Here is a 24,661-nt window from a genome sequence, read left to right as displayed (position 1 = left end):
TTCTGGTGGTGTCTCAGACGCAGGGGACCTGATACTCCTGTGCCCTTATCTCCAGGATAAGGTCTCTTGTGCTCTGCAGTCTCAGGAGTGCCCAACTGTCCGGGCGGTGAGCTCTCTCTCCCATGAGGTTTGGGAGAAGCGATCTGCTCCGGGCAGGGATCCACGGGGGGGGGGTTTGAATATGAATCTTTTGATATCAAAGTTAATGTCTATTTCATGAGTTTACCTCATTCATCAATGAGGATACTACATAATGTTTAATATGTGTTCAATAAATATTATGAGTAGTTCAGAGATAAGAGAGTGGGTATATACATAGACTTTACCAAGATCAGCTACTAGGGATTTGACTTTACTGTTTACCAAAGTTGATGTTGCAGAGTAATAAACTTTGGAGTCTGAGGTCACTCCCTGTCTTTTTTTCTACTCTCCCTCCCACAAGTAGGTGTGTCTACCTCCTCATGATTTAAATGCAGGTGTTCCACATGTTCAGAGACCCTAGTGATCCAGAAGCCATTAACCATGGGTTTCTCTGTATTTAGCCCTACAAGATCCCTGGATGGTGTCTCTGGGTTCTTCCAAGGGGCCTTCTTGCTCAGTCTATTTCTGGTGCTGTTCAAGGCAGTCCAATTCTACTTACGAAGGCAATGGCTGCTCAAGGCCCTCGAGAAGTTCCCATCCACGCCTTCCCACTGGCTTTGGGGCCACAACCTGAAGGTAGGAAGAAGGGAGAGCATGGAAGAGTATGAAAAGTAGGAAAGTTATACAGGGCAGTCTGCTCTGTGATAATCATGTAGTTTCTGAAGAACACTGGGTTTACTTCTAAGAGCAGGCTTGCCTTAATCGTGTGGGGCATACTCTTTTTAAAAAGATACATGATGACAATAGGACTCAAATCTCAGAATGTAGAAGGGAATGGGAAAACAGCCTGGCTTTATGGAGTGGGTGGGTGATGTTAGCTACAGAGAAGCAACTAATCTAGGCTGTTATCTGAGAGAACTTCTAGAAGTGATGCTTTCAATGCTGTCTATCAGTTTCCTCTGAGATTGAAACTTCCCAGTTTGGAGAGAAACAGATGATTACAATACAGGGTGTTGTAAAGAGAGGTACAAACTTCCATCCAGAAAGAAAGTCCCTTACGATAAAGGAAGTTCTATGGTGGAGGGGAAACATTCCATCCTGCAAGGGAACTCCTAAACTTCAGAAAGCAAACAACTCAAGGGCTTTGTGGAGCCTCTGACACTTTCTGGATTAGTTAGCGTCCCCCACCCTCAAGTGTATATAAGCTTTAAGAATGACTGACTGTGATACCAGCTCTCAGCAGAATATAATTTGGCTGGGTCTGTGTGAAGAGGCACTCAGTGTGGGATTACACACTTAGCCACATTTAAGAATATTAAACTCAGAGCTCTTTCCCCAGTAGCTTCTCTAAGAAGCCTTAGCTTCATCTAACAAGGGTCCAGGATCTGGCTAGGGCAAATCCGTGGACATAGCAATGGCCTAGATGGAAGGGACAAAAAGGACAGATCATCAAGCCAACTCAAATTTCTACCTTTTCCTGAACATTCTGGAGCAATGCTCCTGTGGTGGTCCTGCATCTCCCATACCACACAAAGCACTAGATGTCAAAGAACATCTTTATGAATTTGTCTTTTCTTTGATGTCTGTTCCCAAAGGACAGAGAATTCCAGCAGGTTCTTACGTGGGTAGAGAAATTCCCAGGTGCCTGCTTACAGTGGCTCTCAGGGAGCACAGCACGAGTCCTGCTCTATGACCCTGACTATGTGAAGGTGGTTCTGGGAAGATCAGGTGAGAGTCCAATCTCATTTACATCTGTAGCATATCTGTCATCCAAAGTTCATTACAAGTCTGTGTAATATTAGAAAAGAGTGATACTAGCCATCGATGTCTAATTAATACCTACCATTCCCACTGTCTAGAGACCAACATATGGCTAGCAATAATTAGATAGTTCTCAGCACTTAAAATAACTGCACAAGGCTTAAATTTTCTTCCTTTCTTCCTTCCTTCCTTCCTCCCTTCCTTCCTTTTCCTTTTACAACTAAATTGAGTTGATGTGTTTTACAAATTTTCCAAACATCATAATGACAGAGACATTCATTGCTGATACAATGAAGTCTGCCTTTCCAAGTCGAGCTAACTCCCAATACAAAGACAGAAGGGAATGGAAGGCAGTGTGAGTGGGAATGCATCAACTTGAAATCCACCAAGAACTAACGACATGGTTATTGAAATGACTCGGTTGGTGCAGGGGTTTGCTGCTCAAGCCTGATGACCTAATGTTGAGCTCTGAAACCCACATTGAATTCAGTGGGAGGAATGAACTAACTCCACAGAGTTGTCTTCTGAACTCTACACAGACACTGTAGCAGGTGCACCACAAATAATAATTTTTAAAATTCTGAAAAATGAAAGAAAAAGCTTGTAGTTTTGAACACCATCCTCCTATCTGGTCCTCAAGATCTGTCTTACTTTTCAGATCCAAAGCCTTATCAATCCCTTGCTCCCTGGATTGGTAAGTATATTAAAATAAGGAGTGTGTTTTCTTCACTACTCTCTGGCTAATGGAGAAGAACGGGTGACTGGTCACAGTATCATGATCCATTCCTAAATCAAGCATTATTTCTCTTCTCCTAATCAGTCCTTAGTTCTTTTTAATGCTGCATGATGCCAGGTTTCTGCCATATTATTTCTTCAAACATTCATTGTCAGACATTTATATATATATCCCTCTTGACCTGATCCCAACATGTTTTAATCCTTCATTTCATTCTGTCTTAGTCACAGCAGATTTATCAGACAAACTGGACTTCTCCCTTTCTATGTCTTTGTCTAATAAAACACCCTTACTATTACTGAATTTTTATTTCCCCATTTTATCCCAGTTAATGTAACCAAATGATCCCAGGAGTACCTTTGATTCCACCTCTGTCAGACACACTAACGATCAGTCTCTGGCACAGGTTATGGTTTGCTCCTGTTGAATGGAAAGAAATGGTTCCAGCATCGGCGGATGTTGACTCCAGCCTTCCACTATGACATCCTCAAACCCTATGTCAAAATCATGGCGGACTCTGTCAGTATAATGCTAGTGAGTTTCTCTGTCTCTTTCTCATTTTATTGTACCCACCTGACAGCACACCCACAATGACTCTACTCTTAAACACATTCTAGACGATCACATAGACTAATAACTCCTGTTGTTGCTATGAAGTAAGTCTCCCACAAATGCATAAATTGGACAGCTTCTGCTCAGCAGGATGGAGTCACACACTTCAGAGAGCACTGTGGTAAATATAGGACCAAGTGTTGTCACAGTGGACAAGACACCATACAGTGTAAACTCCCTGTTTTTGGCTGAACTGGATAGTGGCAGCTTCAAGACAAGAATGTCTTGGACCCCAGGCCTTCTGTGTGATCTTAAGTGGCTCATGTGTAAGTAGAAACCAGGTTCACATCCTCACACCCTTACCTGCCAAATCCTTACCTCATATTAGGTCCTAGTTTCTGGCGTCACCATTTGAAAGGTGAAATGTAATTAACCAATAGCACACATGAGGCATGTTCACCCAGGACAACAGCTTTTCTTTTCCTTTATACATTTTATTCCTTCCTGTATTTGTGTTTATACAAATTTTTCAAGTCTGGTTTAGTCTTGAAAGTTTGAAGGGGCCATTTTTGTAAACTGAAAGATTACTTTGTTTCTAAAACCAAATAAGCAATAATTAAACACCATGAGAAAATACGCTGTTTTGTTAAAGAGTTTGGAAGAAGCAGACAACAGATTATAAACATTTGCTTCATGCTTTTAATTTACTGGAAGCAAATGAACTCAATGGAGAGGGACGCTAGACTGATTATCTATAGATAAAGAGAAAAGTATTAGTCTAAACACAGGTCGTCTGAAGAAAATTAAGAAATTGTCTCGTTCTCACCACAGGACAAATGGGAGAAGCTTGATGACCAGGATCACCCTCTAGAGATCTTCCACTATGTCTCCTTGATGACACTGGACACTGTTATGAAGTGTGCTTTCAGCCACCAGGGCAGTGTTCAGTTGGATGTGTGAGTAACAACCCTTTGTTGTAGAATCTTTGGTCTTACCAGTCCGTTTAGTAAGTTATGATTTAAGTTCAGTCAGTTAGTCAGTAAGAAGAAAGTGGGGCAGGTAAGACAGTTCCCTCCACAAAACATAAGATTCTTATTCAGTTCTAGACCAAACTCTTATTTCAAACCAGAACCAAACCAGCCAGCCCCATAAGACACTGTGGAACCCTGGCATGTGTCTAAAGTTCCAATGGTCAAAAAATCTTGAAGTGGTGTGTGCCTTGGTATTGCATGTTCCATGGTTGAAAGAATGACTATAGAGAACCTACTCTATTTTTAGGAAAGATACCCCAATCACCAGTATATTGTACCTCCTGTCCATAGAAATTCCAGGTCCTACACCAAGGCTGTTGAGGATCTAAACAACCTGATTTTCTTTCGTGTGAGGAGTGCCTTTTATGGGAACAGCATCATCTACAATATGTCCTCTGATGGCCGTTTGTCCCGCCGGGCCTGCCAGATTGCTCATGAGCACACAGGTTCTGTCTTCCTCCTTCCTGCCTTCCTTTCTTTGTCAGGTACATTGCAAAGACATGATCAGATATCTCAGACATAGTGAGTTTGCCAGAAGCCTCTGTAGGACTGGAGTCAGTTACTAAGATGTAAGTTTTGGGAGCAAGAATGTTAGCATTAAAACTGCATTACAGGAATTGTCAAATTTATTACATTGGGGACATGTGCGTCATGGCTCTGTGGCCCATGAACCTGAGTGGAGGTTGAGGTATATGAGATTGAGTAGACTTCAAATCATGACGAGATTCCCACCTGCACATGCATCTGGGGCTTCACAGGACACACACATTAGGTTCAGGGATTGTGTGTATTACTGTAGCTCTGTGTTCTGTCTGACAAGTGCTGTCATGGGATAGATGGAGTGATCAAAACGAGGAAGGCTCAGCTGCAGAATGAGGAAGAGCTTCAGAAGGCCAGGAAGAAGAGGCACTTGGATTTCCTGGACATCCTGTTGTTTGCCAAAGTGAGTGGAGAACAGGGTTAAGATTTGGCCCAGAAGCACAGATGAGATAGAAAGTCTGTTTTCTCACATTCATTCAGATGGAGGATGGGAAGAGCTTGTCAGATGAGGACCTGCGTGCAGAGGTGGACACATTCATGTTTGAGGGTCATGACACCACAGCCAGTGGAATCTCCTGGGTTTTCTATGCTCTGGCCACCCACCCTGAGCACCAAGAGAGATGCAGAGAGGAGGTGCAGAGCATTCTGGGTGATGGAACCTCTGTCACATGGTGAGAACCATTCATCTGTCTTCTTAAAGGAGAGACCTCTGGTCTGCCCAGATTTGTGTGACTCTTCAGGATGGACTTTATTTCAGGGACCACCTGGACCAGATGCCTTACACCACCATGTGCATCAAGGAGGCCCTGAGGCTCTACTCACCTGTACCTTCTGTGAGTCGAGAGCTCAGCTCCCCTGTCACCTTCCCAGATGGACGTTCCATACCCAAAGGTAACCAAATCCAGTCACCTATATGCTCACGTGTGTTTCTGTTGTCCCAGCAAACTGAATATTTACTTTGAAGTTTTGAGATGAGATTATAAGGTTAAGACTGAGGCAGTCTCCTGGAAGAAATGTCACATGCTGGTTAAATGTCATTCTCAGCCTTGAAGTTACAGTCACTTCATATACTCAGGGTTGAAAAAAAATAGACGCAGGTCTTGTCATGATAAGGTTTTGTTTATGAGTAAAATAACAAAATGGTAAGGGAAACTATTGTGTGGGTGTCATGGCTCCCAGTGTCTCAGGAAACTGAGGTGAGGAAAGAGGGGAGCTGCTAAGTTCTGAGTTCCTTTGTCACATGTCCAAGGCACATGTTAGCGAAACCATCCTTGGATATGGTCCCACCTCTGCCACATGCAAACAGTGTAAACCTAAGTAAAGATAATGGGACTCATTGAAAATTTAGTATTTCATGTGAAAAATGGGCATGAAACAGTGCCTTTTGGGGGTGTTAGAAGGGGAATTGTGTCTTGTTAGCTAGTGTATGTTCTTCAATGGTGTGTGTAAGACATTTAATGAACGTGTTCTGTCATTGCACTAAAGTGCCGTGTACCCCCAATACTTCTTTGCTGTCTGTCATCATCAGGTTTATGGTTGTCTAATGTATACTTCACTAAACTCCCTATCCCCAAAAGGATCATTAGCTCTACACGGTGACTCCTTATATACAGGCCATATGTATATGCCACTGGGATTGGCTCTAGAGCCAATTCTTTGGCTTAATTATGTTTTTTTTCCATCTTTATTAACTTGGGTAAATCTTATTTACATTTCTTTTTTTCCCACTTTTATTAACTTGAGTATTTCTTATTTATATTTCGATTGTTATTCCCCTTCCCAGTTTCACAGCCAACATCCCCCTAACCCTTCCCCCTCCCATTCTGTATGGGTGTTCCCCTCCTCATCCTTCCCCCATTACCACGCTCCCCCCCAAACCATCACGTTCACTGGGGGGTTCACTGGGGGCTCACTGGGGGGTTCAGTCTCGGCAGGACCAAGGGCTTCCCCTTCCACTGGTGCTCTTACTAGGCTATTCATTGCTACCTATGAGGTTCGAGCCCAGGGTCAGTCCATGTATAGTCTTTGGGTAGTGGCTTAGTCCTAGAAGCTCTGGTTGATTGGCATCGTTTTTCATATGGGGTCTCAAGACCCTTCAAGCTCTTTCAGTCCTTTCTAAGATTCCGTCAACGGGGGTCCTGTTCTCAGTTCAGTGGTTTGTTGCTGGCATTCGCCTACATATTTGCTGTATTCTGTATGTGTCTCTCAGGAGAGATCTACATCTGGCTCCTGTCAGCCTGCACTTCTTTGCTTCATCCATCTTATCTAGTTTGGTGGCTGCATATGTATGGGCCACATGTGGGGCAGGCTCTGAATGGGTGTTCCTTCAGTCTCTGTTCTAAACTTTGCCTCCCTATTCCCTCCCAAAGGTATTCTTGTTCCCCTTTTAAAGAAGGAGTGAAACATTCGCATATTGATTATCAGTCTTGAGTTTCATGTGTTCTGTGCGTCTAGGACAATTCAAGCATTTGGCTAATAGCCACTTATCAATGAGTGCATTCCATGTGTGTTTTTCTGTGATTGGGTTACCTCACTCAGGATGATATTTTCCAGTTCCAACCATTTGCCTATGAATTTTATAAAGTCATTGTTTTTGATAGCTGAGTAATATTCCGTTGTGTAGATGTACCACATTTTTTGTATCCATTCCTCTGTTGAAGGGCATCTGGGTTCTTTCCAGCTTCTGGCTATTATAAATAAGGTTGCTATGAACATAGTGGAGCTTGTGTCTTTATTGTATGTTGGAGCATCTTTTGGGTATATGCCCAAGAGAGTTATAGTTGGGTCCTCGGGTAGTTCAATGTCCAATTTTCTGAGGAACCTCCAGACTGATTTGACTTAATTATGTTTTACTCCATGTTTTCTCCCCTCCCCCACAGGTATCAGAGTCACAATTTTAATTTATGGTCTTCATCATAACCCAAGTTACTGGCCAAACCCAAAGGTATGAAAGCCTGGGGAAGAGTGAAGACTCACTCAGTTGCAACTTTAAGCATTCTGCATTCTTTTGCGTTGGAAATGGGCTTGACTCCATCCATGCTGGCCCTGTGCTCTCTCTGCAGGTGTTTGACCCCTCTAGATTCTCACCAGATTCTCCTCGCCATAGCCATGCTTATCTGCCATTCTCAGGAGGAGCAAGGTGATGGGAAAGGGTTGGAGGGAAAGGATGGAGGGTTGCCACATATTAATATTCTATATTTCTGATTGCTTATGTCCCTATGTGGTCACTTGCATGTATTTCTTTTGGTAGATGTGGTTAGATGGTATCATGTCTTTGTGTTTGTGCAAAAGGAAAGAAGGCACCAACTCAGTATAACACAGAAATTTTTATTAACCCGGCGTCCTGTGACCACTAAGACATCTGTATGAAAATTAGTATGTTTTGGTATTTTAACTAATTCTGAACTTCATATTTCAGAATTATATTCCCTATGAAAATTAAGCTTAGAAGTTTTCAAAAATCTTAAAGGATCAATTTCTCTTTCTCAAAATTCTCATTACAGCCTCATAGATTTCCTTATTAACTCAACAGTTGGATGCTTCTATAAATCTTTAAAATATATGTGTCTATAAATATATGTGTAACAAATATATATTAAGTACTATAATGTGATATGTTTAAAATTCTAAAAACTTTGTGGGTTCCTCTGTTAAAGTCATATATGTAAGAGTTCACAGCTTCCTATAGGTTGGACACTGGGGCTATCATCACATGTTTTTTACTTCTAGCCTCACAACAGTTTTTCTGCATATACAAATGCTTATCACATGTATATACATTCCTAATTTGTAGAGCTATGCATGCTGGAAGGGACTTCAGTGAACAGGCCTGGTGTACTTAGTCTAGTGGTGCCGAAACCGGAAATGAGGACATTAAATAGCTTCTGAGGAAAATCCTCTGTTGAGTGATGATGCCCACCACTAGCTGATGTGTGCAGTGACAGAGCTCTGAGGGAGATGAGCAGCTAAAAAATTCCAGAGTCTACAGGACTCATCCTGTAGACCACAGATTCCCTCTAAGATTTCTTAAGGGTTGGATACAATGGTCATCAGAGTTAATATGTCTCTATGGATCACAAGGGGGAGAAAATGAAAGGTAAGCATTTCTTCTGATTTACCAATTCTGTGAAACTTAAAGCTGTGGATTAGCTCCCACAGAACAGGCTTCAGATGTGGCATTTTACTGGAAGACATATGACACAGTTTATCCCATAGTGAAGAATGTCATCTTAACCAGCTAAAAGCATACTGCAGCCATTGGAGGATAGGAGAGTCGCAGGTTGTCAAGTTCCTAGCTTAAATATCCTTATCCTCTATGCATATTATTGTGTTTTTAGAATTCAACTCTATTAATTCAAATGAAAAAGAATTTTAAAAATGTACTTTTTTTCTGCCACGTTCCTTGCTGAGACAGGAGAATGTAGCCAATCACTTATACCTGATGCAGCCATCATTCCTTCTTTCTGCCTTAGCCTCATGTGTCCCTCACTGACATCTTATGAAAAGTTACACACTCCTTGCTGCCCTATAGCCTGAAGTGTGGTGGGTCCTTGAGTAAAGCACCCTTGCTACCTTAGAGTCCAGGAGGAGGTGAATGCCACAGAGGATAGGGAGCTGGCTGACTCTTAGCTTGTTGTTTGGGTGTGGCAGCAAGGCTAAAGGGAAGCATTAGTGGCATTTACAGCCACATGAGTTGAAATAGGAAGTGGAGCTATACAGGTAAGAGGTGGTAACTCAACAAACCTTCACTAAGGATGGTTCTGTCTGGGGCACCTGGAGCTGTCCCAGACGACAGTGTGCATAGTAGGAAGAGCATTGCGAGGGTGACCGTGGGGATCCAAAGACCAAGATAGGAAAATGCAAATGCAAATAAGGCCTTTTCTGGAATAAGGTTATATGGGTACTGATGATAGTAGCCTGGGGGAAATGAGGGATTAGAGCCTGAAAGCTGAGTGGGAGGAAGATGGAGGACCAACTTGAGGATCCCCAATCAGAGGCATTCACTACAAGCGTCTACCACTGATATTTGACTCCCATTGTAGAATCAATCCATTTTTGTACATAGATGATAATCCCCAAGATGGTGACCTACCCCTTCTCATATTGACCAGAATAGGAGTATTCACACTGGAGATCCAGAGACTGTTAGTGGAGAGAATTGGCTAGATAGTAATTACCTCATTAAATAACTCACGTGCTTGGACTCCATGCCCACAGAGCTGGCACTGTCCAAATGACATTCTGTACACCCAAGAACAGGACTAGGGAAAGAGAGAGAGAGAGAGAGAGAGAGAGAGAGAGAGAGAGAGAGACCTAGAGGAGCTAGAGAATTTATCATAGGTCAGGAGCCTAAGCTTGAAGACAAGGGATTGAGGTGGTTGTATAACCTATAAAGAAAGTGATCTCAAAGCAAGGGAATGATTTAGGCATGTGGTCTATAAATAAAATGATTAGGCTGATACCATCGCGGGGGGGAACCCTGATGCCCCACAGGACTGAGGTTAAAGGATCAATACTCACCGTACCCAGAGCAAGTCTCAGGCCACATCTTACGTATGTGTCCCTGCTTGGTTCAGGAACTGCATTGGGAAACAATTTGCCATGAATGAGCTGAAGGTGGCTGTGGCCCTGACCCTGCTTCGCTTTGAGTTGCTGCCAGATCCCACCAGGATCCCGGTCCCCATGCCAAGACTTGTGTTGAAGTCCAAGAATGGGATCCACCTGCGTCTCAAGAAGCTAAGATAATTCTGGTGGAGATAGGACAGCTCCAAAGGTCTGCTGCCTGCAATACCTGCTTTTTGTTCCTGGCTAATTTATACTCATTTTGCTTTCTCTTTGATTCCCATCCTTCTGCTGAGTGTCCCGCCAACTCATCTTTTTGCCCTCATTTCTGTAGCTTTTACTCCAGACACCTTCCCAGCTTGTGTGTGTACCCATTTCCCATCTGGTTTCACCTCTGACCAGCCACTGAACCTGCCGCCAGCAGCCCGTCCTCCAGCCTGCTTACCCATCATCATCATTGGACTAACAGAGAAAGATGTATTTTAGAGGGAAACTCTTGCACTTTATCTCCCTTCAGTTCTCAGAGTCTTGGGACAATCGGCATCATGAATTAAAATGTTCTTAGATATCACATGCTGGGAGAAAATTAATCCTAAAGATTCTGGCACCAGCCAGAGGAAGGAAGGTGACTCAAAAGAAGAGATTTCTAGATATTTCTGATTGTCTCATGGTGAAATTAATGTATGCCTCATCTTTTCTATGAAATAATAGTACTGATGCAGAACAGTAGATAGAAATGAATAGTTTTTACTACTTTGGGCCAAACTGTAAATAAATCCATTTCACTTCATTAATTTCTGTTTCATATTTTTATTTAAGATACAGAAATCTACTCAGCATGAACCTATGCTCCCTGAAGCACTTTTGGCAAGTCAGCCATCAGAGAAGCCTGTTGCCATCTGCTCCCCACTGTTAGAATGGGGTAGAATTCTCAGCTCCTGAGAGGTTGTACTTGGATTGTTGACTTCTGGGCTGGTTTATACAAATGTAGGTTTGTGATTTTGTGGAGCTAAAGAGTTTTCTGATTTTACCCTGGCCTGATTTGGTCAGAGTGCTCTGAATATTCAGTTTAGTGATTTGGAGAATTCTGTTAAGCTCTCATGGCATGGACCTGGATTCTTTTGTGACAATGGCAGGAAGTATAAAGAAGGGTGTACACCAGACACAAGGACACTTAAATTTATAAATCACTGCTACAGCTGAAAGCCCATAGTGACCCTCACATAGTGATAGTAAATGACTTCAATACCTCACTCTCACCAATGTACAGGTCACCCAGACAAAGCTAAAATTCTGGACCTAATTGATGTCAGAAACCAAACATACTTAACAGATATTTTGAGAACACTTCATTGAAATACAAAAGAATAGACCTTTATTTCAGTACCTCATGGAACGTTCTCCAAATTAATCATAGACTCAGACACACAGAAAGTCTCAACAGATAAAGTTGAAATCACACTTTGCACCCTATATGGTCACCATGGATTAAAGCTGGATATCAACATAGAAACAAACAAACAAACAAACAAACAAACAAAACCAGAAAGCCTAAAATGAAAAACGGGTCAAGACAGAATCAAGAAGAAATATAAAAAGTTTTTATAATTAAATGAAAATAAAAACACAATGGGATGTAATGAAGGCAGTTATAAGAGGCAAGTTTATAGCACTAAGTACCTACATAAAGATATTGGTGAGATCTCATATTCATCACCTAACAGCATAAGTGAAAGCATAGAACAAAAGTAAAACTAATGCTCCAAAGGAGTCGATAACAACACCAGTGCTGATATATCAATAAAACATAAACAAACAAACAACAACAAAACCCTCAAACAGTTGGTCCTCCGAGAAAATCAATACCCAAATTAACTAAATGGTGGAGGCAGATGTTGGGGGATCCATATTAATAAAGTTAGAGATGAAAAAGGGAGACAAAACTACAGATACTGAGGAAGTCAAGAGAACCATAAGAACATACTTTATTTTGTTATTTATTGTTTATTAAAGATTTATTTACTTATTATATATAAGTACACTGTAGCTGTCTTCAGACACACCAGAAGAGGGCATCAGATCTCATTACAGATGGTTGTGAGCCACCAAGTGGTTGCTGGGATTTGAACTCAGGACCTCAGGAAGAGCAGTCTGTGCTCTTAACCACTGAGCCATCTCTCCAGCCCTATTTTCTTTTATTTAATGTATTTTAATAGCAAATGTACATGAACAGCAACAGAAGACAGATACCATTAAAAACATGTACTTGCATGTAGGACAACTCTGTTAGAAAAGTACAGTGAATGGATGACGTCTACTGTATGATAAAAATGCTACAAACACCATTTAGTTGCTGTCAATAAGAAATGTACTTATTTTTAAAAACTCCAGTTTCCTGCATTGTCCAGAAATTTTTAACGGGTTTATTTATAATAGTTATGAGGTTGAACTGTTGAAATGTGTTCAAGGAAACATTTTGTTTGCATTAATGCTTTACATCTTGCATTTATATTAAAAAATCACACACAAATGAATGTAGAGAAACTGCCAATACTGATTCTGTCCCCTATGTTTCTACTTGCAATCATATACTTATGTACCTTTGACCCCTTGGAAAAAATATCTAACATTCAGAACTACTGATAACAGGAAGAAGAGGAAAAAAAATCTTTTGAGAATGAAATGTTGCTGCTCACAGTAGACTCTTAAGCATGTTCTCCACGTATGTGGCATGCTAGCTGGGTATCTTTTGGCATAATTATTACACGTTTGGCATATATAGCACACAGGTTGGTATTTTCAAAAAGGGCAGACAGACAGGCCTCTTTTGCCTCCTGCAAAGCACCAACAGCTGCACTCTGGAAGCGCAGGTCTGTTTTGAAGTCCTGAATAATTTCTTGCACCAGACGCTGAAAGGGGAGCTTGCAAATCAGAAGTTCAGTGGACTTCTGATAGTGTCTGAGTTCACGACCGCCACAGTACCAGGCCTGTAATGATGAGGTTTCTTCACCCCTACAATAGAGGGCGCACTCTTGCGAGTGAGCAACTTTTGTAGTCAGTTGTTTCCTGGGTGCTTTACCAGCGGTGGATTTGCAGACAGTCTGCTTCGTATGTGCCATGGTATGACCACCTCCTTACTCATCTCTTTCCTCCTTTGGCTGGAGCTCGGCAAGTGAGAGGAGGCAAGTAAGAGGCAGCACTGGTATTAGAGAGCGGCGGCCAAGAACATACTTTAAAACCTGTATTCTACCAGATTGGAAAATCTAAAAGAAACAGACAATTTTCTTGATATAGACCACCTACCAAAATTAAATTAAAAACAGATTAAAAGCAAATTCAGTAGAAGAGAGAAACTCAGAGCATTTTCATTAAAAACAAGGCAAGATTGTCCACTCTCTCCATACTTACTCAATAATGTACTTAAAATCAAACAATAAGATAACTGAAGGAGATCAAAGGGATACAAATAGAAGAAGTCAAAATATTTTTATTTGCAGATGATACAATAATACATGTTAGTGACCTTAAAAATTCCACTGGAAAACTCCTCCAGCTGACAAACACTTTCAGAAAAGTAGCAGGATACAAAACCAACTGACAAAAATCAGTGACCTTCCTATACACATAGGAGAAATAGAGTGAGAAAAAAATCGGGGAAATAATATCTTTCATAATAGCTTCAAAAATCATAAAATATCTTGTGGTAACTATAACCATGGAAATGGCAGATTCTTATGATAAAACTTTAAGACACTTAAGAATTTGAAGAAAATATCAGAAGATGAAAAGATCTCCCATGCTCATGGTTTGGTAGGACTAATACAGTAAATATAATGTCTAATATAGTCATCCTACCAACAGCAATCTACAGAGGCAATGCAATCCTCATCAAAATTCCAACGCAATTTTTCACAGAGCTTGGAAGGACAGTACACACACACACACACACACACACACACACACACACACACACACACCCCAAAACAACAAATCTAACAACAGGATAGCTAAAACAATTCTGAATAATTAAAGAACGGCTGGAGGTATCTCTAACTTCAAACTATACTACGGAGCTACAGTAATAAAAACAGTGTGGTACTGCTATAAAAACAGATGCATAGATAAATGGAATCAACTGAAGGCACAGAAGCAAGTCTATATTCTTGTTTATACCTTACTTTTATAGAGGGGCCAGAAATATATGCCAGAAAACCAAACCTAGCATCTTTGATAAATGGTGCTGGTCAAACTGGATGGCCACATATAGAAGAATGCAAATAGATCCCTACCCTCCACTCTGCATGACACTCAGTTCTAAATGGATCAAAGACCTCAATATAAGACCAGACAAACTGAGTCCAATAGAAGAGAAAGCAGGACATGGTTTTGACCAGGAAAAGGCTTTCTGAACAGAGCACTGATAGCACAGGCACTAAGATCAACAACTGATAAATGTGAGCCCATGACACTGAAAGGCTTCTGTATGCCAAAGGACGTCATGATGTGGAAAAGCAGCAGCCTACAGAGTGGGGGAAGATTTCTAGCAACTACACACCTGGTAGAAGGCTAATATCTGAAATACATACCTATATACCTAAATACACACACACATACACACAAACACATACACATGTACACAAGCATACACACACACACATACACACATACACAAACAGAAACACACACATACACACATATACATATACACACATATACACATACACATACACAAAGATATATACACATATACACACATACACAAAAATACACACACATAAACACATACACAAAAGTACACACACATGCACACACATACACACATATACACATACACATATACACACACATACCCAAAAGTACACACACACATACACACACATATATACACATACGCACACATACACACACACAAACACACACACACACACACACACACAAACCTAGACATTAAAAAACAACAACTCAGTGAAAAATAATGGTGTACATATCTAAACAGAATTCTTAAAGAAATGTCCAACACTTTCAGTCATCAGGGAAATGCAAATCAAAACTACTTTGAGATTTCTTCTTACACCAGTGCCAGGAATGGCCAAGATCAATAAAACAAGTGACAGCTCATGCTGGTGAGGATACAAAGTAAGGGTAACACTCATCCATTGCTGACGGGAATACAAACTTAAACAGCCACCACGGAAATCAGTGTGGTGGCTCACCAGAAAGATGAGAATTGATCTTCCACTAGATCCAGCTATACCATTCTTATATAACCAAAGGATGCTTCATCCTACCACAGAGACACTTGCTCAATCATGTTCATTGCTGCTCTCTTCATAATAGCCAGAAACTGGAATAAGTTTAGATTTTCATAATGGAACATTATGGAATATTATTCATCTATTAAAAACAAAATAATGAAATTTTCAGGTTAGTATATAGAACTAGAAAAATCATGAGTGAAAAATCATGTAACTTTAATTTTTTCAAGGCTTACTTTTAATGATGGTTCTTAAACGCTTCAATATCCCTTTTGTCCCACCATCCACCACCAGCAGTGGAAAAGAAAGGCTATAGGAGAAGTTGGTTTGTTCAGAACTGGTTCTGTGAAGCAAATCCCATGTGTTGTCTGGCTATCGCAGTTGAGTTTACAGGTCAGCAGCGACAGTTCAGTCCACTCAGAAACACTTCCTGGCTATGGCAGCAGTCCAGTTCGGTAGAGTCTGGAGAGCAAACTCGATCAGCAGCAGTGGCACTACCTAGGAGAGACAGCCAGGCCTCAACCTGGGGGCATGACTCAGCAGGTGGGACCAGGGCCAACAGAAACTCTAGGGAAAGTTCTCAGGTCTGCCTCACTCAACGAAGCAAAGATCGTTGAAGATGAGAGACCAGGAAGCATTTATCTATGCAAGCAAGCCAAGGTCAGTCTCCATCACTGTCCATCAAGTCCTATTTATATCCCTTCAAACATCTCCTGTCCCCCATGTGTCTTGCCTCAGCACATGCGTTTGTCTCAGCTGACATCACTTTGCCAACCAACCCGAGTCTGAGGAAACTGCAAGATCTGCAGTACACCACTAGATGTTTTTTTTTTTTTTTTGGTGCATTTCTCTCTATGGAGCCCTGACAAATGGACCTCAACTATGCAATGTAAGGTGGACCAATACATGTGTGTGTTTAGCTGTCACGCCCACCTCGGCCAGCAAGGAAGACACAACACGGTCGTATTCTTCCCAACAGCCTTTATTGCAGGACCACCTCATTGTTGATATGGGGACCCTGAGCGACAAAACACTCGCATTTTAAGGATAGCAGGCAATGGTTATGCTGCTTGTCCCCCAGGGATTGGTCGAACATAAATCACCTCATTAGTATAGTGTCGCCCTAGTCGGACAAGTGCCCAAGGCAACTCTGCACACGAGCAGTGCTGTTGTTTACTACCAGAATGGCACTGGTACACCGGATATCGGCGCCATCTTTATATATGTATGCTGCTCCCTACATCTCCCCGTTTTTTGTTTTATAAAAAGATCACCTTGGGGAATTTTGGAGAGTGATGACTGGTCTAGATCAGGATACCCTGCCAAAATGTCATTGCTCCTGTCTTAGGAGCTCCGGTCTCATCAAAACTCGGCCTTACCCGTCATAGAGTTACCCTATGCCACCGGGCCCCGTGTCTTAGGTCGGTCCGAGCTCATGGAATGTTGCCCATCTCTGGATACAATGACCTCATATGATAGTGATACAAATGATCTAGGGGGAACTCTCAATTCTTCAGAGAGGCCAGCCAGATATTGGGAGAGGCACCATTCTCCATTGCAATCATTGCCTGATAAACAACAGCTTTGTGTCGGGCATGCTCTCCTTTTAAACGGCAGAAGAGCCAGAGACATACTCCACATCCCAGGAGGACAATAGCCCCCCAGGCTGCCATGCCAGCCCATTCCTTGAAAAAGGAGAGAGCGTTGGTGATCCAGGAGGTAAGGTCTTCAAGCGTGATGGGGTTCAACTTAGTACTGTTAAGGATCGCAATCTGCATTAGCAATTGTCTCGATAGTTGTTCTGCTTTAATGGACCAATTTCCCTTCAGATAGTTCAAAATTTCTTTGCTCCATTGAGAATGCTGAGAAAAGTTAGCTTGCAAGGGGTAATACATAAACCTCTAAGGGAAGCAACGCAGGACAATTGAGCCATATGATACAGTGCTTCTATTTGTTCTTGAATTAAATCCATCCATTGATTAGCTAATAAAAGACCTGACATCAAATAGGTATTGAATTCTTCTTGCATCTCTAGTGCCACTGCAGTTCTATCTACAATTTTATTCATAGTCTCAGCTGTCTATACTTGATTAGTCATGGCTATTGCAGCTGTAGTTGCTGCAGCGGCTGATAGTACAATGGCTGAAATTATAGCTGCTGTAATTCCAAAATCCCTTTTGGTTCTTAGTAAATGAAGTATGGGAAAATTATCTGGATTAGCTTCCACAGGTATAGGCACAAAAGAGGGCAGTCTAACCAGTACAGCAGTACTGTTAGTGCTGTCCCAACATTTGGCCAAATAGCATTCTATATCTGAGCTATTACAATTTAAAGCATCATTACTTGCATAACTATTTACCAAAAAGAAGGGCAGTTTGACACATACTGAAACATTAGTGGCAGCATCATTTGCCAAGAGATTATTACACTGAATGCGATACAAACTGGTATCATATTTTCTAGTAGCTGACACATTATATAGTATAAAATTCTCACCCATCAATCTAGTAAAAGGGGTCAAGTATGTATATGCTCCTTGCTCGTTGGATAACATCCATTGATACCATGGCCAGTGATTCCCTACACCAGACTTATTTTGTTTCCAATTATATAATGCCTTGCCAAGGGGTGGGGAAAATTCAAACCCCAGCAAGATTTGTTTTACTCGATGTGCTGGACTTCGACACGGGGTAAAGTCAGGTGGGAACTCTTGATACGAGGGGCAAATGGGCAAAACTCTATGGTGGGTGGAGTTGCATCATGTATGGTTACTTTGCCCCGGGGGCGATGGTATGCTACAATTATGTCCCATAATAAACGTTGTGATGTTCAGATCAGCGGATTGGCTGTTCGATAAGTTACCGCTGCCTGACTGCTGCCCCTGGATGATTTGAGTCAAGGCTTCTAAGATTGGTCTAGTGTCCATTGTGCTTTGGCTCGTAGGATCCATCCAATTAGCTAATGTAGCTCTACGTATCCAAATGCAGGGCAGAGAGGAGTTCTGAACAGTAAAACATAAGGTATGCAATAGAGAAAGATTAGTGGCATCATACCGTTGGGGTACTTCTCCATTCGGCACTATACATGGAGTATCACGCAAACAGGAGGTGGAGAAAAAGGTTGGTAAGACAGTGGAATTGCTATGAACTGGCATGGGTACTGGCCAGGATCTGGCAATAGCCCACAGGGTGAGTGAATCAACCTGCATTACCATTCCCAGTAGTAATAGTAGTAATAGTCTCATCTTCAGGAAGAGCAGAAGGCACTTTTCGAGTCAAGCGCTCAGGTACCCAAATTGGATTTTCTTTTTTTTTTTTCTTTTTTTCGGAGCTGGGGACCAAACCCAGGACCTTGCGCTTGCTAGGCAAACGCTCTACCACTGAGCTAAATCCCCAACCCCAAATTGGATTTTCTTGATTCTGCGGAAAAACACAAACAGCTCCCCTAGATCTCGAAATCACGGGATCTGGGCCACGCCATTCATCAGTTAAGACATCCTTCCACTTTACTTCTGCATTAGTCATAGGTATAGTAGCAGCATGGCGATCCGCGCCAGAGCGGCCATGTGCATCCAAAATTAAGAAGTTTAGAGTAAAAAGAGCTAAAGAAAGTTGTTCTTTTGGTGTTCGGCTGCTGGCAATTCCCTCTTTTTGTTTTTGTATAAGCTCTTTTAAGGTACGATGCGCTCTTTCCACAATTCCTTGACCCTGGGGATTGTATGGTAATCCTGTAGTATGACCGACCTGCATTGTCTGGCAAAATGCCTGAAAGGACTTTGCTGTGTAGGCAGGCCCGTTGTCTGTCTTGAGACTATCAGGCTTTCCCCAGGCCACCCATGCCTCTAAGCAATGACTAATGGCATTACAAGCCTTTACACCAGTCATCAGAGTGGCATGTATAATACTGGAACAGGTATCAACGGAAACATGAGCATATTTTAAATTTCCAAATTGAGATATGTGTGTGACATCCATTTGCCAAAGTTTTAGCGGGATCAGACCACGAGGGTTAATCCACCACATGAGGAAGGTGGTGAAATAGAACACAATTCTGGCAAAGTAACACCACATCACGGGCTTTAGCTCTAGAGATTTTAAATTTTTGTTGAAGAGTAAAGGCAGGAACATGAAACTTTTGATGAAATTCTCTAGCGAGATCAATCAGAGCAGCATGAAAAATAAACTCTCCACGAGTACTAGCATCCACCAGGGCATTATTACTGGTCATGGGAAGAGGCAAATTAGTATGGGCTCGAATATGTTGTATATAAAATTTATTTCTTCTGGCCCATATTAGTTTTTGTAATTCCAAAAGAATGTGACAGATGCTACTAGACGACTGAATTGGCCCTGCCATTTCAAGTGAGTGCACAGCACTAACTACATAAGCAGAATCAGAGATCAAATTAAAAGGATCAGGAAACCTTCTAAAGACCTCCAGTACAATCTTGCATTCGGTAACTTGAGGGGTGCCTGGATTGCACTGAATCAAAACTGGCTCATGCGAGTTAACCATATAGGCCCCCACGCCTGTTTTTGAGCCATCAGTATAAATGTCCAATACTCCAGACAAAGGCTCTGAAGCAGTGACCTTGGGGAAGATTACTGGATGCTCAGTAAAAAGTTGTAGCAAAGGATCCTTAGGATAATGATTGTTAAAGTCTCCTACAAAACCACAGCGTAATATGGCCCAATCATCTATTAAAGCACACAATGTTTCTATTTGAGTTGATGTATATGGTGTAATAACTTTCTTAGGAGGAGTGCCAAAATGTTGAATGCAAGACTTAATGCCTAACACGGCGAGTTTGGCCACAGCTGAAGGATAATATTCAAGGGTTTTATTGGGTGAAATATGGGGATAAATCCATAGAAGTGGTCCTTGTTGCCACAACACTCCTGTAGGCTGATGAAAGGTTCTCAATATACGTAATAGAAGATCTTCTCCCTCCCTATACCTATTCAACATTGCCTTTTCCAATCTCTCTTCTACCTTTTTCAAGGCTGCACGTGCTTCTGTAGTTAGTATACGAGGGGAGGTTAATTGAGAATCCCCCTTCAGGATCTCATAGAGTGGTTGTAGATCTACATTGGGCATCTTGATATAGGGTCGAATCCAATTTATGTCTCCTAACAATTTTTGAAAATCATTCAATGTTCTTAAGTGATCTTTTCGTAATTCTATTTTTTGAGGAGAAATGCTATGAGGAACTATTTTTGTTCCTAAATACTCCCCTAGTTTACCCATTTGAACCTTTTCAGGTGCCACAAATAATTGATTATTCTCTAGCACTGCAACCATCTCTGCATAGGCCTTTTCTAGGGTGCCAAGATCTTTAGCTGATAGTAGGATATCATCCATATAATGTATTATTCTTAACTTTGGAAAGTGATCATGTACTGGTTGTAAGGCCTGCCCTACATACAGCTGACACTTGGTAGGACTATTAGCCATGCCTTGAGGCAAAACTACCCATTGATAGTGTTTATCGGGCTCTTCATTATTCATGGAAGGTAAAGTAAAGGCGAATTGCTCACTATCTTGTGGGGCGAGAGGGATGGAAAAGAAGCAGTCTTTAATATCAATTATAATGATATGCCAATCATCAGGAATGCTGGAAAGCAAGGGTAAACCCCTCTGTATGGGACCCATTATTTGCATTTGAGAGTTAATAGCTCTTAGATCATGTAATAACCTCCATTTTCCTGATTTTTTCTTAATAACAAATATGGGTGTGTTCCAAGGTGACCTAGATGGTTGAATATGTCCTAATTGTAATTGTTCCGCTGCCAAATCAGCAGAAGCTTTTAATTTTTCAGAGGATAGAGGCCATTGAGGAATCCATATGGGCTCCTCGATTTTCCACGTAATGGGTATTCCTCCCTCAATGGACCCTAGGAAAAACCCAGTCCTGTCCTGTTTTGTTTTTGTTTTGCCATTATTGGGTCAATTTGCCCTTGTAAGTTTTTTCCTAGACCTTTATTAGGCATGTATCCCATTCTTGTCATCATATCCTTAACTTGTGGGGAGTAGTCATTAGTCACTTTCATACCTAGAATCACTAAGATGTCTCTGCCCCATAATGTCACAGGAATGTCTGTAATATAGGGAGTGAATCTTCCTGATCTTCCCTCTGTATCTCTCCATGTCAGTTCCCTTGAGCTTATAAAAGGAATCCTCTCATACCCTAGACCCCATAGGGCCTGAGAAGATGCTCGTGTAGGCCATTTGGGTGGCCAATCCTGAGCAGAGATAATACTGCGATCTGCTCCACTGTCTAATAACCCCAAGAATGATCGTCTCTCTACAGTCAGTGTTAACATCGGGCAATCATTCAACTCCAATGATATAAAAGCAACTCGGGATCCCATGGATCCTAAGCCCTTGTCTCCACTGGTTCTATTTATAGCAGGAAAATGCTTATGCAAGCTAGGCAAGAGCAGCAACTGAGCTATTCTATCTCCAGAGGAAATAGGGGTGATTTCCCGGGGGGGAGGCTACCAAGATTTTGACAGTGCCTTGATATTCAGGGTCTATAACCCCAGGTACAATTTGTAGGCCTTTTAAGGCCGAAGAGGAGTGTCCCAATAATAAACCAACTGTATCTTCTGGAAGGGGTCCTTTAAAATCTGTATCTATGAGCTGTACTCCCATCTGAGGGGTTAATATGAGTCGGGTGGTGGAGTGCAGGTCCAGTCCTGCGGAGCCTTTAGTGGCTCTCCTTGGTCCCTCAGATGGCAAAGGGAAGGCCAAGGTCTCCATATCTCTTGGCTTTGTAGAGCCCCATATATTTGAGGGCCCTGGGGACATGGGCGCCACAGTCCATTTTTTGGCTGTGCACCTCCATATCCTGTCGATAGGGGTCGGCCATCCAGGGCTTTCTCATATAGGCACTCATTTGCCCAGTGATTTCCCTTCTTACACCGTGGCCATAACCCAGGTTGTCTAGGTTTTTCTCTACTTCTATCTTCATTTCTCTTAGGACACTGTCTTCGATAATGTCCCTTATGGCCACATTTGAAACAAGTATCCATGGCTGTTCCTTTTCCTAACTGTACCACCACTGCCGCTAAGCCAGCACTAGTCAATGGTCCTCCCAGCTCTCTACAAACTTTCATCCAAATCTCTAATCCTTTATGTTTATATGGTGTTATGGCAGTTCTACATTCTTTTGTACATTGTTCATACACTAACTGTTTAATAAGAGGCATTGCTGTATCGGAGTCTCCAAAGATCTTAGTGGTAGCTTCAACCATGTGGGCCACAAAGTCTGAGAAGGGCTCTGTGGGCCCCTGAAGAACTTTGGTGAGGTTCCTGGAGACTGCACCCCGGTTGGGTAGCGCCTTCCATGCCTTAATGGCTATTTCATTGACTTGCCTGTACACTTCTTCTGGATAACCAGTCTGGTCCAGATCCTCCCCAATCCTAACAGCATGTCGGCATCCCAATGCCTCTGAGGATCTGCCCCTGAAGCTAAGTTAATGGCAGCCTGAGCATTAGCATTTTCATAGAGGTAAGATTTCCAGTCCAAGTATTGACCTGAAGAGAGGCAGGCTCTGGCTAAACTTCCCCAGTCTCCAGGAGTGAAACAGTTCCTGGTAAGAGCTTCAACTTGAGCAATAACAAAAGCTGCACTCACTCCATAAGTCCTAACAGATTCCGCCAACTGTTTTATAGTCTTGAAATCAACGGGCTGATGATATCATTGCCCATTAGCATCCAAAAATACTGGGAAACTAAGGCCTAGTTCTCTCCACACCTCTGGGCAAAAGGAAATACCCTTTGCAGGTCTATGTTGAGGATTGTACGGAGGCGCTGTTGGTAAAATTCCTTTCTTGCCTAGTTCTTTGGCTTGTTGCCACATAGTGCTGGCATGTGGCCAGTCCGGATGATATCTCTCTTTCTCATACTGAGCGGCTTCTTCCTCAAGGTCTACCAAGTCATTCTCACTAAGCTCTGAGTCACTTGACATTCCCAAGGTCAATGCCTTTAAGGAGGGATATATTGTCTTTGTCTCTAGGTCTGGACTATCACTCCTGTCTTTCTCTATCCTCTCCTTGTTTTTTTCTGTCTTTTCTTTTACTCTCTTTCCTCCCTTTCTTTTCGTTCCTTCCATCAAAACTTTCTCTCCCTCTGACATACTTTCTTGTTGTTCTGTAAGGATTTTTTAACCCGTCTTAGCGGCTTCCTCAAATTTTTTATCCTCCATGCAGGCACGGACCATTCGCCACAGCGGTCTTGTCCCTGATTTAAGCTTGGCCTCTGTTGTTTCCCTATCCAGATCCTTTTCCAATTCATCCCATGCTCGTAGGGTAAGAGATCCTGAAACTATAAACCATGGAGTACAGCGATCACATTCCTCAAGGAAACTCGCTAGGATTTTCCTTTTGATTTTAAGCTTATGCTGGCTGAGGAGTTCTTGGAGAGCTGGCAAAAGCGGGCTAGACTGTGAGTTTCCCATACTCCACGACCTTATCTGTGATCGGCATAATGAGCAGGGTAAGCTAGTGCATTTATCTACACAAGACTTAGTAGTCAAGCACCTGCGGGGCTATTCCCAGCAGATGCACTCACATCGGGGTTAGTGGCAATTCAGAAGAAAACAAATCCAATACATAAGGAAGAAAAGGAACAAATTTATGAGTCCTACCCACAAAGGGTCAAGCGGGGGAGAAAAGCATTGCTCTACCTTGTATCCCCTTTTTCACTTGGCCTCTACACCAAGGCTTTCATCGTCTCTGCTCATCTGCAGAGAACTTTATTGTCCCTAACCCGGGAACTTTATTGTCCCTAACCCGGGAACTTTATTGTCCCTTACCCGGGAACTTTATTGTCCCTTACCCAGGAACTTACCGACGTCGCCGTCCTGAGATTGAAGAGTTATGAATCCACGAGGATGTCCTCGGGTCGCTGTACGGGCCACCAGTTGCCACGCCCACCTCGGCCAGCAAGGAAGACACAACACGGTTGGATTCTTCTCAACAGCCTTTATTGCAGGGCCACCTCACTGTTGATACGGGGACCCTGAGCGACAAAAGCGCTCGCCTTTTATGGATAGCAGGCAATTGTTATGCTGCTTGTCCTCCAGGGATTGGTAGAACATAAATCGCCTCATTAGCATAGTGTCGCCCTAGTCGGGCAAA

At 42.2% G+C, this 24,661-nt stretch overlaps 1 protein-coding gene and 1 pseudogene across 1 annotated transcript; one reads left to right on the top strand and one right to left on the bottom strand.

Annotated features, from left to right (window-relative positions):
* The first annotated feature begins 470 nt into the window (after positions 1-470).
* On the top strand, positions 471-11,057 carry Cyp4a2l1 (cytochrome P450, family 4, subfamily a, polypeptide 2 like 1). The gene is made up of 13 exons (NM_001409478.1): positions 471-717; positions 1,677-1,809; positions 2,501-2,536; positions 2,985-3,112; positions 3,962-4,086; positions 4,453-4,607; positions 4,998-5,104; positions 5,182-5,372; positions 5,459-5,592; positions 7,581-7,645; positions 7,764-7,840; positions 10,278-10,474; positions 10,598-11,057. Exons 1-12 carry the CDS (start codon positions 523-525, stop codon positions 10,444-10,446), a joined length of 1,515 nt encoding a protein of 504 aa, NP_001396407.1. The 5' UTR covers positions 471-522; the 3' UTR covers positions 10,447-10,474; positions 10,598-11,057.
* Positions 11,058-12,968: 1,911 nt separating this feature from the next.
* On the bottom strand, positions 12,969-13,499 carry H3f3l2 (H3.3 histone like 2; annotated as a pseudogene).
* Between the last annotated feature and the right edge of the window lie 11,162 nt (positions 13,500-24,661).

Source organism: Rattus norvegicus, chromosome 5 (genome assembly GCF_036323735.1).
Source record: "Rattus norvegicus strain BN/NHsdMcwi chromosome 5, GRCr8, whole genome shotgun sequence".
In the NCBI taxonomy this organism is placed as follows: Eukaryota; Metazoa; Chordata; class Mammalia; order Rodentia; family Muridae; genus Rattus; species Rattus norvegicus.
This window is presented reverse-complemented; position numbering and strand designations above follow the sequence as displayed.